The sequence below is a fragment of the Hypanus sabinus genome, chromosome 3 (assembly GCF_030144855.1).
Source record: "Hypanus sabinus isolate sHypSab1 chromosome 3, sHypSab1.hap1, whole genome shotgun sequence".
Taxonomy (NCBI): domain Eukaryota; kingdom Metazoa; phylum Chordata; class Chondrichthyes; order Myliobatiformes; family Dasyatidae; genus Hypanus; species Hypanus sabinus.
In genome coordinates this window covers 114,086,227-114,100,059 of record NC_082708.1, presented here as the reverse complement: position 1 = coordinate 114,100,059, position 13,833 = coordinate 114,086,227, and the positions used below count along the sequence as shown (strand labels likewise).

Here is a 13,833-nt window from a genome sequence, read left to right as displayed (position 1 = left end):
TTCACTTCTTTCCGATCGCTTTATTATTTCTACCTTATTTTTGATCGCGATCGTGATTATTTTCATGAACAGAAACACTGCGGATTCAGAGCTGTGCCACCAGGTTCTAATGTCCACTGCCTGGAGACATATTAAATTAAGTCCGGGGTTCCGCTGGGTCTTAAAGACTACTGCACTAAGTCAGGTTAAATAAGGGACTTGAGCATCCATGAATTTTGGTATCTGCAGGGGGTCCTGGAACCAATCCCTCGCAGATAAGGAGGGCCAACTGTATTAGACTTAACCCACATGTACCACTAGTGTAGAGACCAAAATATTCCCCTTTCTCATCTGACCACAAGACCTTCTTCCACGTCTTTACAGTATCTTCAAGTGTTGCTTTGCAAAGTCTTTATGGGCAAGAATATGCTTTTTTTTTTGACCAGAGCTTCTTCCTTGCCACTCTTCCATAAATACCCCTTTTGTGCAAGGCCTTTAGAGATTGTGGAGCCATGAACTTCATTTCCAGTTACAGCCACTGACTTTTGCAGTTCACTCAGAGTGATCATTGGCATCACACAGTAACCTCTCATAAAAGTGTCATTCTCTTCTGGTGAATAAGTTTAGAGGGGTGCCATGACCTAGGGTGGATAGCTGTGATTTCATATCTTTTCCACTTTTTCATGATGGACTGCACTGAGTTCCGAGATACGTTCGGTGCCTTTGAGAAGGTCTTGTACCGTTTCCCAGTTTTGTGCTTCTCTGTTATCATTTTTCTGACTGGACAAAAGAACATTCAAGATTTTATTTTGGTTTGTCTGTTGAAAATATACTATATTGTTGGACCTTACTGAGCGAGGGGTGTTGATTCTTATGAATTCATTGAAAACAGGTGATCCTCCAATTTTCTACGTCAACAAATTGGAAGAGTTGGTAAGATAATACAGTATATTGTACCTGAGGAAATTTAGCATAATAATTACAAAGGGGATGGATACTTTTTCAGTCTCACAATTTTGGTTTTTAATTTTTAGTAAATTCCTGACAGGTTTTAAAAATGTTTCTTTAGATTTGACATGATGTACAATATTTTGTAGATTAGCTCAAAAATCCTACTTGAATATATTTTAAATTTGGAAAATGAGACAGTAAAATGTGAAATTAGTGGTGGGGCTGAATACTTTTCAAGGCACTGTATGTTGACATTTAAAGAAATACTGGGAATTTCATCAAACTCCCACACAAGTGATAGGTTTGTTACTTGTAGGATTTTAGGTTGATAATGCCTTATCCTGAAATGTAATTATTATTATAAGTGCAGTTCTGCATGGAGATCTGTTATTGTTCACTAAATACTGACATTAAGGTTGTATGGCAACTTTTAGAATAGTTTTAGAGATTACCTGTAAGATCCCAGTCAATAAGAAAATTAATGCTAAGAAGGATTTGGGTCTTGTGTGTCGTCTTTTACTTAGATACTTCACCTTGGGCACCTCCAGTGCACAGAGACTGACTGCTCAAGGCTCCTTGTTGAGAGAGAGAACTGCCTGGTAATGTGTAGGGTCAGTGTCCAGGGTCTCAAGGCTTTTGTTTTTAAATAAAACAAAGTTATAGTTGCATTACCTGAGGCTTTGAGATAAACAAGGAACTTGGGGCCAATTTCAAAGTAATGAAAGAATGGGATGCAATCAAAGTGCAGCTTTTAATTGGATAGACTAGAGAGGATGTTGGGGCATAATACCCAGTTGTAATTTTCTGTAACAAATTGTCAGAGTATGGAATGAATATGAATTTCTATAAGCATTTAAGGGGGCCTGAATTAATTCCAGAGTAATTAATGGAGTTAAATGTTATGGAAATCAAACAGGTGCATATAATTATGTACGCTCCAGTTACTACAGTTTTCTAGAAACATGACAGTTGGATTTCTCAGTGTTCTTTTCAGTTTGTCTGATATTAGTATCTATATTTTTGGATTTGCCAAGAAATTACATAATGGTGAAGGCAGGGTCTCAATGGAAATTATACCATTTTACTCAGTCAAGCTTGATGAGGTAGGTATTTTAAACCTTTTTTTATTACTTGGATCATTCAAATTGAATCCTATTACAAAATTATACCTTTTTTCCCCAGGTACTAGTGGAAAAAAAATGCTATTTTTGATCTAATTTTCTTTACGTGTCAGCAGAGTATTAACTGACATGGAACGTTAAGGTAGTCATTTCCCATTATAACTGTTTGAAGTTTTAATGATCCCTCACCAGAATCCAGATATTGACAGCTTTTGATTCCTCTGCCAGTCAAACACTACATGGAAAAGAAGCAACCTTTTGTCTTCGTGAAATAGATATTATAGTTCCCTTGTTTGAAAAAGCCCTCTGGTGTTCCTACTGACCACTTTAATGTTAAATGTGCTGATAGTTGTAAGGTTTGTTCAGTGACTGTGCATTATGCCAACTCTGCTATCAGGTTTGTGTGCTAATTATTCATTTAGTATTGCAGTTGTGAATTTGACCTGTGTGATTTCACAGCTAATTTTCTGTTTCTGGGTGTTAGTAATCCAGTGTAATTTCATAAAGGGAATTAATGCAAACAGGTAGAAATCTCAGTGTTAAAACCAAGTACTTTTATATCAGTCGAGAAGAATTAGTTGAAACACTGAAGTTCCTTCTCAATCTCCCAGTTGATCTTTGGTTTGCTGCTTTTTAATTTTATCTGGTGAATAGAGTTCACAGCATGGAAAAAGGCCCTTTCCTCACTGAGTCCATGTCAACCGTCAACCACCTAATTACACTAATCCCTCATTGATGCCTTTCTTATAATTGCAAGAAAAAGTTTGTGAACCCTGGTTTTCTGCATTAGTTACTTATAAAGTGTAATAAGGCACAATAATAGACAAACACAATCTGCCTAAGCTAGTAACACACAAACAATTGTACCACTTCTTGTCAGTACTGAATACACTGCCAACAATGTGCAATGCTGAAGGAGGTGATAAAGATCCCAAGTAACAGCAATTGACCTGCAGAAATGTCTAAAACTTGCTGAAGTCTCTGCTCATGTGTCCACTGCAAAATAAAATGCTGAACAAAAATGGTGTTCATAGAAGGACACAGCGGAGGAAACTACTGCTCTCCAAAAATAAATTGCTGCATGTCTCAAATTTCCAAAAGACCACCTGGATGCTCCACAATGCTTATGGGACTATGTTCTGTGGACAGATGAGACAAAAGTTGAGCTTTTGGAGGAAAAAGGGCACTGCACTCCTAGACCAAAATCTCATCCCATCTATGAAGCATGGTGAAAGGAGCATCATTGTTTGGGGCTGCTTTGCTGCCTCAGGGCCTGGGCAGCTTGCAGTCTTTAAGGGAACAATGAATTCAAAGACATTTTACAGGAGAATGTCAGGGTAGGGAGCCTTCACCTGAAACTTAATAGAAGTTAGATGATGCAACAAGACAATGATCCAAAACACAAGTGAATCAACAACAGAATGGTTTAAAAAAATATAAAAATTTGTGTCTTGAAATAGCCAAGTCAGAGTCGAGAACTTAACTCAATTGATGTGCTGTGGCATGAGTTGAAGAGGGTTGTTCATTCAAGGTACCCGAAAATATTGATGAACTGAAACTGTTATATGGAGGAATGGTCTAAAATTCCTCCTCGCCATTGTGCAGGTCTGATCAGTAGTTAAAGAAATGTATGCTGGAGGTTATTGTTTCTAAAGGAGCTTCTACCAATTATTAAATACAAAGGTCCACATACTTTTCTCCAGACTGGACTATGAATAATTAAATAATATGTTCAATAAAGACATGAAAAGTACTATTGCTTGTGTGATATTAGTTTAGGCAGAATATGCTTGTCTATTATTATGACTTGGATGAAGATCAGACCACATTTTATGAGTAATTAATGAAGAAAACCAGGTAATTGGAGAGGATTCACAAACTTTTTCTTGTAACTGTAATTCTCTGCACATTCTCATCATTTCCCTTCACAATCAATGCCAATTTACAGCGGTCATTTAACCTCCAAAGCCACGAATTTTTGGGATATGGGAGGAAACTACATTGTCAAGTGACAGTTTTAAATTTGGCCCTGCCTTTGTTTGTTAGGGATTTCAATGCTGTTTCTTTTCTGAAAGGAAAGTTATGGACTTTCTCTCTTGGACATTGCACGAGTGGAGTTACATTTGTAAAATTAAACATGGAACAAGTATCCACCCGATGCTTAAGCAAGCATCAACAAATCTTTGTCCCATGTCAAAGCCGATCAAAACTGAAAGACACAAGGCCACAAGACACAAGAGTAGAATTAGGCCTTTGGCTCATTGAGTCTGTTCCGCCGTTCTATCATGGCTGATTTTTAGCACACTAAATCTCATTCTCCTGCCTTCTCTTCCAATACTTCTGACAACCTTCCTAATCAAGGAACTGTCAACCTCAGTTTTAAATATACCGAATGACTTGGCCTCCATAGCTGTCTGTGGCAATTTCACCACCCTCTGGCTAAATAAATTCCTCCTAATCTTTAAGAATCATCTGCATAGTGTAAGATTGCAGGCCCAAAATCCTCCATAGAGGAGCAATGCCGGCTGTTTCCCTAGAGCAGAGGTTCCCAACCTGAGGCTTGCAGACCCCTTGCTTAATGGTATTGGTCCATGGCATAAAAAATGTTGGGAACCTCTACACTGGAGATTACTAGTTGTTTACTTGCAGTATGTGAAATGGAACCAATCTGAAGACCAAAAATGCTCAGATTAGACCACCTCTGTGAGAAGTAAAACAGAGATGCTGTTTCAGTTCAAAGAGCCTTTTGTCAGAAGGAGAGAAGAGAAGAAGCTTTCACTTCAGAGAGGGTGGGGATGTGTCTAAGAGATAAAACCAAAGTGACATTGGGGGTAATCTGTAAGGTCACCTGGTACATGAGTGAATGGGAACAGTTTGCGAGTAAAAACATGGTCAAAAGAATGTAATTGTGAAATGCAGAGTAGAAAGACGTGTCAGGGCAGGTCAGGCTGGGGACATCTCTGCTTCCAGAGAGGTGAGGAGGGGTTCAGTTAAAAATGGAGGAGAAAAACCAAGATGAGCTAATATGAGTTGAGTTACTTATGTCATTTAAATATCATGGGGTGATTTGATCATTCACTGCCATAAAACCTTCAAAGCTGGAGGTAATGCCATATCAGGATTGATTTTAAAATAACAAAGAAGTTCTTTTATTAACCTACTGAAATTTTATTCAGAGAAATAAAACATTTATCAAGGACGTAAGTCTTATTTTGAAGGAAAATCTTGCATTTGTATAGCGTCTTATCAAGTCTAAAACAGCTTAAAATGCCTCACCAGATGTGAACTGGTTTCAAATGCTTTGCAGGATGTTAGGCAGTTATAGTTAGTTGTGTGTGTTTGCACCCTATACAAATGATCTTTCCACAGTGTTGATCAATAGTCTAAATCAACAAGTTCCAAAACCTGGTATACCTCTCTCTGCAACTGAATCCTTGACTTCCTCATAGGAAGATCACAATCTGTGCAGATCAGAAATAGCATCTCTTCACTGACAGTCAACACTGACGCATCTCAAGGATGTGTGCTTTGCTTAGCCCACTATCTGTACTTTCTACGCCCATGACTGTGTGGTTAGCCACAGCTCAAGCAACATCTATAAATATGTTGACAATGCATCTATTGTCAGAATTTCAGATGGTGATGAGGAGGTGTATGTGAGCCAGATAGATCAGCTAGTTGAGTGATGTCGCAACAACCACCTTGCACTCGATATCAGTAAGACCAAGGAATTGATTGTGGACTTCAGAAAGGAGAAGTCGAGGAACACACACCAGTTCTCATCTAGCAATCAGAAGTGGAAAGGGTGAGCAGTTTCCAGTTCCTAAATGTCAAAATCACTGAAGATCTATCTTGGGCCCAACATATTGATGCAATTATAAAGAAAGTTTCACAGCGCCTGTATTTCATTAGGAGTTTGAAGAGAATTGGTATGACACCAAAGACACAAATTTCTACAGATGTATTGTGGAGTAGGTTGGTTATTATAACTGGAAGGGGTTGTAGCGGGAATAAGCTCACACTGCCTCTCAATGATATGCGACTCAAGTAGCCTCTGACAACCAAGTCCAACTCCTGGCCTTTATGTATGGCTTAGATACTGAGTTTGGCTGAACTGTTTCTGCTGACGATAGGAGCAAAGGCAGATTTCTGGCACTTTAAAACCAGTTAGCCATGGATGGCAACTTGTCTATGAGAAGGACATCTCTGATCTCAAATCTCTGTTGCCTTGTGGCTATATCCACTCTTCGGGAGTAAACCCTGAGGAAAAATCTGGAGCTGAAGACCCTAAGGCAGTCCAATGTTGAGTTCAACACTGACTTGCAACTCCTGTGAAACTGTTGGTGCCAAACTGTATTAGTCTCTGGCGTTCTTTTGGATTTATTAGCAGCGTGGAGTGGGGGAGCCTGCTATATGGACAACAGCTTGCTCTCCATATTGTACTGCCCTGGCTTGCTTACTGGCTTACATATCACCTAGCTGGGACACTAGACTTGTGGTCAACCAAATCCAACGGAGGGCCTCTATCACCATAATGAGCATACTAATTCATTGCATCACTCTCTAGTATGGAGGAACCATTGCACAGGATAGAGAAAAGGTGTAGAAAGTTGTAAACTCAGCAACTCCATCATGGAGACTAGCCACCCCAGCTTCAACAACGCCTTCAAAAGTAAATGCTTCAAAAAGGCGGCATCCATCATTAAGGACCTCCATCACCCAAGACATGCCCTCTTTTCATTGCTTCCATCAAGCAGGCAGTACAAGAGCCTGAAGGGAGACGCTCAATGTTTCAGCAACAGCTCCTTCCCCACAGCCATCAGGTGCTTTCAGGTTCTTGGCTTCAATACTGTTAGTCTTTGCCCTATTGAGGACTTCCAGGTTTGTGATATGTTCATGCCAGCAAATTCCCATGATGGATCTCAGGCTGCGTGTGTGAAAACGCTCCAGTAGTTTTGAGTTGCATTTTGTATAAAGTCCACATTTCACCACCATACAGGGGGCCAGTGAAGAGAACAGCCTTGTACAAATTGATGCCAGCGGACATCTGGATATTATGCTGACTTAACACACATGATCACAGGCAGCCGAGGCTCTGACAAGCCTTGCAAATCCTGGCATTGATTTCTTTATTCAAGGAACTATAACTGGAGATGACACTGCCAAGGTATTTACATGACTTTACTACCCTCAGTATTGTGCTTTCAATCGTAGTGGAAGGTGGCACAGTAGCAGGCTGAAATAAGGCCTCTGGTTTGTCCAGACTGATGGTGAGGCCAAACAAACACCAGTTAATAGCCAGTCGCAGATCAGATTCCTTGCTGGCCACAAGAACACAGTTATCCACATGGAGTACTTTGGAGTGACTCTTTTAACCGTCTTAGATCTGGATTTTCAGCGACACAGATCAAATGATGATCTTCCAAGTCTGTACTGTAATACACCCTGTGTTTAAGGTCCCTGACTGTGTGGAGGAGTACATGTGGAATAAAAAGGTTGAACAGTATGGGGGCTAGTACACACACTTGCTTCACACCATTTGGGGCTTTGAGGTTTCCCCATTTGAGAGGAAGTGGTCAGCCTTATCGTGAAGGAAGCGAGTAAGACTGATGAACTTGTGTGGGCATCCCAACTCTGACAAAATTGTCCAAAGACCTTGATTAAATCTGTGAGGACAATGTATTGATCTAGGTTCTGCTCGATACAGTTTTCTGAACCTGATGGACTGCGAACAGTATGTCAGTGGTGCTTTTTCAGGGTGGAGCATGCACTGTGACTCAGACCGGTCCTTCTTGGAAATGATTAGGGGGTTGAAAATGATGCGGACTAGGATCTTCCCAGCAATCGCCAGCACCGAGATGCCATGGTAGTTACCGCAGTTCCCTTTGCTGCCTTTGTTCTTGAAGGGAGGTACAATGTCTCTGCATTCACTGAGCATGTCTTCATCTTCCCAGATGCTCATCACAATGTCATGGAAGGCCCTTAGTGCAACTAGACCCATTAAGTTGCAGATCTCGGCAGAGATTCCATCCTTCCCTGGGGCCTTTCTAGAATTTAAACAAGCAATGGTTTATTTGACCTCAACTGTTTGACCTCAACTGTAGGAGGGAGGTCGAGGCTGATGGCTGTGTGTTTCTGGGGAAATCTGACTGAATGAAGCGTGGTCTACAGTAGAAGGCCTGTTGAAAGTGTTGCTGAAGGGTTCTCTCCACCTGCTGTTAATGCTTTCTGTCTCTGAGCAGGACTGTGCCATCTGCTGACAGAAGGCGTGTGGTGCGTGGATTGTGTGGACCATAGATTGCTTTGCTGGCACTGAAGAGCATTTTAGCATATTTGGTGTCAGTTTAGCACTGGATTTCCTCGTCCCTTCTCTCCCACCATTCAGTCTGCATTCTGTGTAGTGCCATGCCTCTGAAGATGCTTGAACTGATGGTGTTTTGGGATGGAAGAAACGTTTTAGCATGCAAGAAATGCCGTCTGCTTCTCTTCCAGTATCCTGGTGATATTTTCATCAAACTAATCCTGATGAGCTCTCCTTTTTTGGTTCAAGGGCTAACATTTCTGATTTCATCGCTTGTGTATTGTATTTGACCATAAAGTATAGGAGCAGAAGTGGGCCATTCAGCCAATTGAGTCTGCTCCGCCATTCAATCATGGGCTGATCCCATTCTTCCAGTCATTCCCACACCCTCGCCTTCACCCCATACCCTTTGATGCCCTGACTAATCAAGAACCTATCTATCTCTGCCTTAAATACACCCAGTAACTTGGCCACAACAGCCGCTTGGTACAACAAATTCCGCAGATTTACCACGCTATGACTGAAGTAATTTCTCCACATCTCAGTTCTAAATGGACGTTCTTCAATCCTGAAGTTGTGCCCTCTTGTCCTAGAATCCCATATCATGGGAAATAACTTTGCCATATCTAATCTGTTCAGGCCTTTTAACATTCGGAATGTTTCTATGAGATCCCGCCTCATTCTCCTGAACTCCAGGGAATATAGCCAGAAGTTCCTCATATGGTAACCATTCATTCATGGAATCATTCTCATGAATCTTCTCTGAACCCTCTCCAATGTTAGTATTTCCTTTCTAAAATAAGGAGCCCAAAACTGCACACAATACTCCGTGTGGTCTTATGAGTGCCTTATAGAGCCTCAACATCACATCCCTGCTCTTATATTCTATACCTCTAGAAATGAATGCCAGTACTGCATTTCCCTCCTTCACAACCGACTCAACCTGGAGGTTAACCTTTAGGGTATCTTGTACAAGGATCTCCAACTCACTTTGCATCTCTGCATTTTGAATTCTCTCCCCATCTAAATAATAGTGTGCCTGTCTGTTTATTCCACCAAAGTGCATGACTGTACACTTTCCAACATTGTATTTCATTTGCCACTTTTTTGCCCATTCCCCTAAACTATCTAAGTCTCTCTGCAGGCTGTCTGTTTCCTCAACACTACCCGCTCCTCCAACTATCTTTGTATCATTGATATTGTTCCTATTCAGGGGCCTATGAGATGCCAGTGCATCATCAAGACTACTTGTAAATTGCTCTCAGTGTTTGAAGTGCTGCAGCTTGTCAGTATCTTGATGTTTCTTAATTATAATTTATCGTAATTTAGTTTTTTATTATTATTCTGTATTGCAGTGTGCTACAACTTTAACAACATATGTCAGTGATACTAAACCTGATTCTAATTCCGCTTGAATGTTGATCAATGCAGTGGAAAAAAATTTGACGAGCATTTTGACAAGTTCTGTAATAACCATTTAATAATTGTCATTTGACTTAGCTATTTGCCTCACCTGAATAATAATAATATACTTGCTCATTTCTATGTCAGCTTAGATTACCCAATTACCATTCTGTTTTCCCCTAACGATACTGTTGTAATGTTGCTCATTATAGATTGGATAGAACATTGTGTCTGAAAGCAATTGTATAAAGCATCTTACAGTCTTGACTGGAATTAACCATGAAAGCGCTGAGTGACTTGTGGAAAACATTTCAGCAGCAAGGTTCTAACTGGTTTGTTGTATATGCATCAAATTTGCCTTGAGATGTTTATCTGCTTGAAATGTTTTACGTTCAATGGTACTAATATATGCAGCCTGCATGTAGTGGTGTCTGAATCTTCGTTGATGAATATGGTTACAGAGAAATACAGTCCAAACTATTTCCTCATCTTCTTTAAAGAGCATAAATTATCTCAGTCTTAAGAATATTGAGATATTATTTGTGGACGCTCCACTTTGGAATGTTTTGTCATTTCCACTGTTGCTCTATGATGAAACAGTTTGCAGTAACCCTCCCTTGTTTACAAAGTGTTGTATGATGGCATGTTGAATATTACTGTAGAAATTACCTTTTCCCTGAAGAGGAAAATGCTTTATCTTCACAACATAAAATTAGGAGGATCCTTAACAGAGTGTATTTGATGAGCACCTTCCATTTCAAGCTCTTTTAACACTATCCAGTAAACTCAGTGCCTGCTACATGTCTACAAAATGAGCAAAAATGAACCCAGAAGAGAGATTTTTATTTATTTAGAGATACAGCGAGTTAACGGCCCTACTGTCCTAATGAGACTATGCTGCCCATTACACCATGTGATCAATTAATTTACTATCTTGTACGTGTTTAGAATGTGGGAGGAAACAAGAGCACCAAGAAGAAACCCACCTGGTGACGGGGAGAACATGCAAACTCCTGTAGACCACAGCAGAAATTGAACATAGGTCACAAAGCACATACAGTTGGCCCTCCTTATCCGCGGATTCCACATGCGTGGATTCAACCAACCACAGATTGGGAAAACCCGGAAGTTCTCTCTCCATCACTCGTTGTTTGAGCATATACAGACTATTTTTTTTTCTTGTCATTATTCCCTAAACAATGCAGTATAACAACTATTTATATAGCATTTACATTGTATTAGGTATTATAAGTAATCTAGAAATGACTTAAAAGTACAAGCAGTCTCTGGATTATGAATGAGTTCCATTCCTGAGTCCGTCTTTAAGTTGGATTTGAAGTTAGAACAGGTACACCCGGTATTATTTAGTGTCAGTCAGTCAAATGTTTTTCTTAGTATATAGTACATATTTTACCTTTCTATGTATATAAAACACATAAGAAACATATGTATTTCAATAATTAAACCACTGCATTGCTTAGTAATAATTGTAGCTTTCATTGGGGGAGGGCCTTTCACAGGCTCCATTAAAATTGTTCCAATCGTTGACTGACTGCAGCCTAACGCTTTTCCAATGACCGATGGCGTTTCACCTCTTTCCAATTGCTCTATTATTTCCACCTTATTTTCAATTGTGATCATGATTATTTTGGTGAACAGAAACACTGTTGATTCAGAGCTGTGCCGCCAGGTCCTAATGTCCACCATACTGAATATGTGAAATAAAGTCTGGGGTTCCGCTGGGTCCTAAAGACCACCGCACTGAGACAGGCTAAATAAGGGACTTGAGCATCCGCATTGTTTGGTATCCATGGGGCGGTCTTGGAACCAATCCCCTGCAGATAAGGAGTGCCAACTATAATTGGATTTCTAATACTTGAGTAGAAACAATGAGGATGACAGTGCTATTTTGCAGATTCTATGCTCCCCATATACAGCTTAATTTGAAAAGAATGTAACATGTTTGGGTAAATCTTTGGAATTCCCTAATTTTTAGTAGTTAAATATCCAAGTTATGTTTACTTATTTGAGCCAAGTGCATTTTTTGTTTCTGTCATAAGTTCATAGATGCATATTCTCACCTGCAGTAACTCCATTTAACTGGAATATAAATCTTGATTAAATTTTCTTCTGGTAAGCTATTAAGGTCATTTAGGGTGCACCAGTGACCAGTTTAAAAATGATTGACAATGCAGTCAAGAAGTTGAATTTGGAGTCTTTAACTGTTTTATTTGTAGACTTGTGTTCATCTATGCTTTATCCTTTTACTCTGACTTATGCTACATAAACATATTGAGTTGTGTAAGGTGATAGAAAATAGATTTAATTGTGGCACCACTATAACTGAGTATAATTTCAAATATATTATGTTGAATTTTGCTTATGTAATTATCCTTTCATATAACTAAGGTTCTTATGGTTAGCACGACACTTTACAGTGCCAGCGACTTGGGTTCAATTCAGGCCGCTGACTGTAGGGGATTTGTACGTTCTCCCTGTGACTGTGCAGGTTTCCTCCTACAATCCAAAGATTTGTCCAAAGATTGTCCAAAGGTTGGTAGGTTAATTGGTCATTGTAAATTGTCCTGTGATTAGGCTTGGATTAAATCGGGGGTGGCGGGACTGGAAGGGCCTGTTCCTCACAGTTTCTCAGTGAAATAATAAAGTAAGATATTGAAGGGCAGTAATATCTTGAAATGGAGGTAAAAAGGATTATTGGTAACACATGTTTCACTTAAAGCCATGTCTAGTTGATTACTGACTTCCTCAGAATGATAAGAAGCCATGCAATGTAAGAATTCATCATTAACTGTCTTTAATAGGTTCTAGATTTCAGTGATGATGAGAAAGAAAAAGAAGCCAAGCAAAAGAAGAAGAAGAAACAACAACAGAATCGTGGAGATAAAATCACTCAACCTGGTGAGACATTATCAGTAGATATAACTCAGTGTCTTTGTTTAATTATGAGGGGCCTAACTTTGATCACATGCAATTCAGTGGCCTGTAAAATAAACATTTTTTATCTATGTATATTGTTTTCTGTTTAGTTTTTGTGTATGAAAAATACCTGAGGATGCTGTACAGCATAATCAGATATTTTGTCACAGTAATAATCATTCCATCTTGTTAGCTATGCAATTTACAGAAGTGTTTTATGGTCCATGTTCAATATTAGGCACCTGCATTTTCTTACATTTCCAATTGAGAATTGGAAAATACACCTGTAGTTTGAAGCGAAAATAACAAAAGCAATTTGTACTTTGGTTGATGAAGCACTCCTCCTAAACAGTCAGCTCAGTTTTAGCATTGCATCTGAAAAAGAAGAAAAAAATGCTCTAAAGTGTTTTTTCACAATTCATATTTGCTGTTCATGAACAGCCTCATCTCATGAGAATATGAAGGAATGTCTGTGGCTGTTATTTATATAGACTTCTAGAAGTCACATAACAAGTTCCTTGTAAGAAACTTAACAGATGACACCATGCAGTAACACAAATTAGTCAATTAACTTGGTTAGGGAATTGGATAAAAGCTAAGAGCAAAAGATATCGTCAGTATGAACTGCATGTGTCCAGCAATCTTTTCCAGAGCTTGGTTTTCCAGTACACTTGGAAAAGACTTAAATGAAAGAATAGAGAACTATTTATCCAAATTTAATAGTAAAGTTGTTGACCAAATTTGTAAAATAACATTGAGAAATTGAGTGACAATTATGGCAGATGCTGGTCGATTAAGGGTAATAGTAATAGGGTTGTTGTGGTGGGAGATTTTAATTTCCCAAATATCGATTGGCATGCATGCCCCTACAGTGAGGTATTTAGATGGGGTGGAGTTTGTTAGGTGCGTTCAGGAAAGTTTCTTGATACAATATGTAGATAAGCCTACAAGAGGAGAGGCTGTACTTGATCTGGTATTGGGAAATGAACCTGGTCAGGTGTCAGGTCTCTTAGTGAGAGAGCATTTTGGAGATAGTGATCACAATTTTATGCCCTTTACCATAGCATTGCAGAGGGATAGGAACAGGCAAGTTAGGAAAGTGTTTAATTGGGAATAAGGGGAAATATGAGACTATCAGGC

The 13,833-nt window shown here is 39.4% G+C and overlaps 1 protein-coding gene across 2 annotated transcripts in view; it reads left to right on the top strand.

The window, feature by feature from the left end:
- Positions 1-13,833, top strand: part of naf1 (nuclear assembly factor 1 homolog (S. cerevisiae)) — a 165,967-nt gene that overhangs the window by 138,815 nt on the left and 13,319 nt on the right. For both annotated transcript variants that reach the window (XM_059964965.1, XM_059964966.1), the window contains exon 8: positions 12,579-12,675. In XM_059964965.1, coding sequence (XP_059820948.1) covers positions 12,579-12,675 — 97 coding nt within the window. The remainder of the gene's footprint in view (positions 1-12,578; positions 12,676-13,833) is intronic.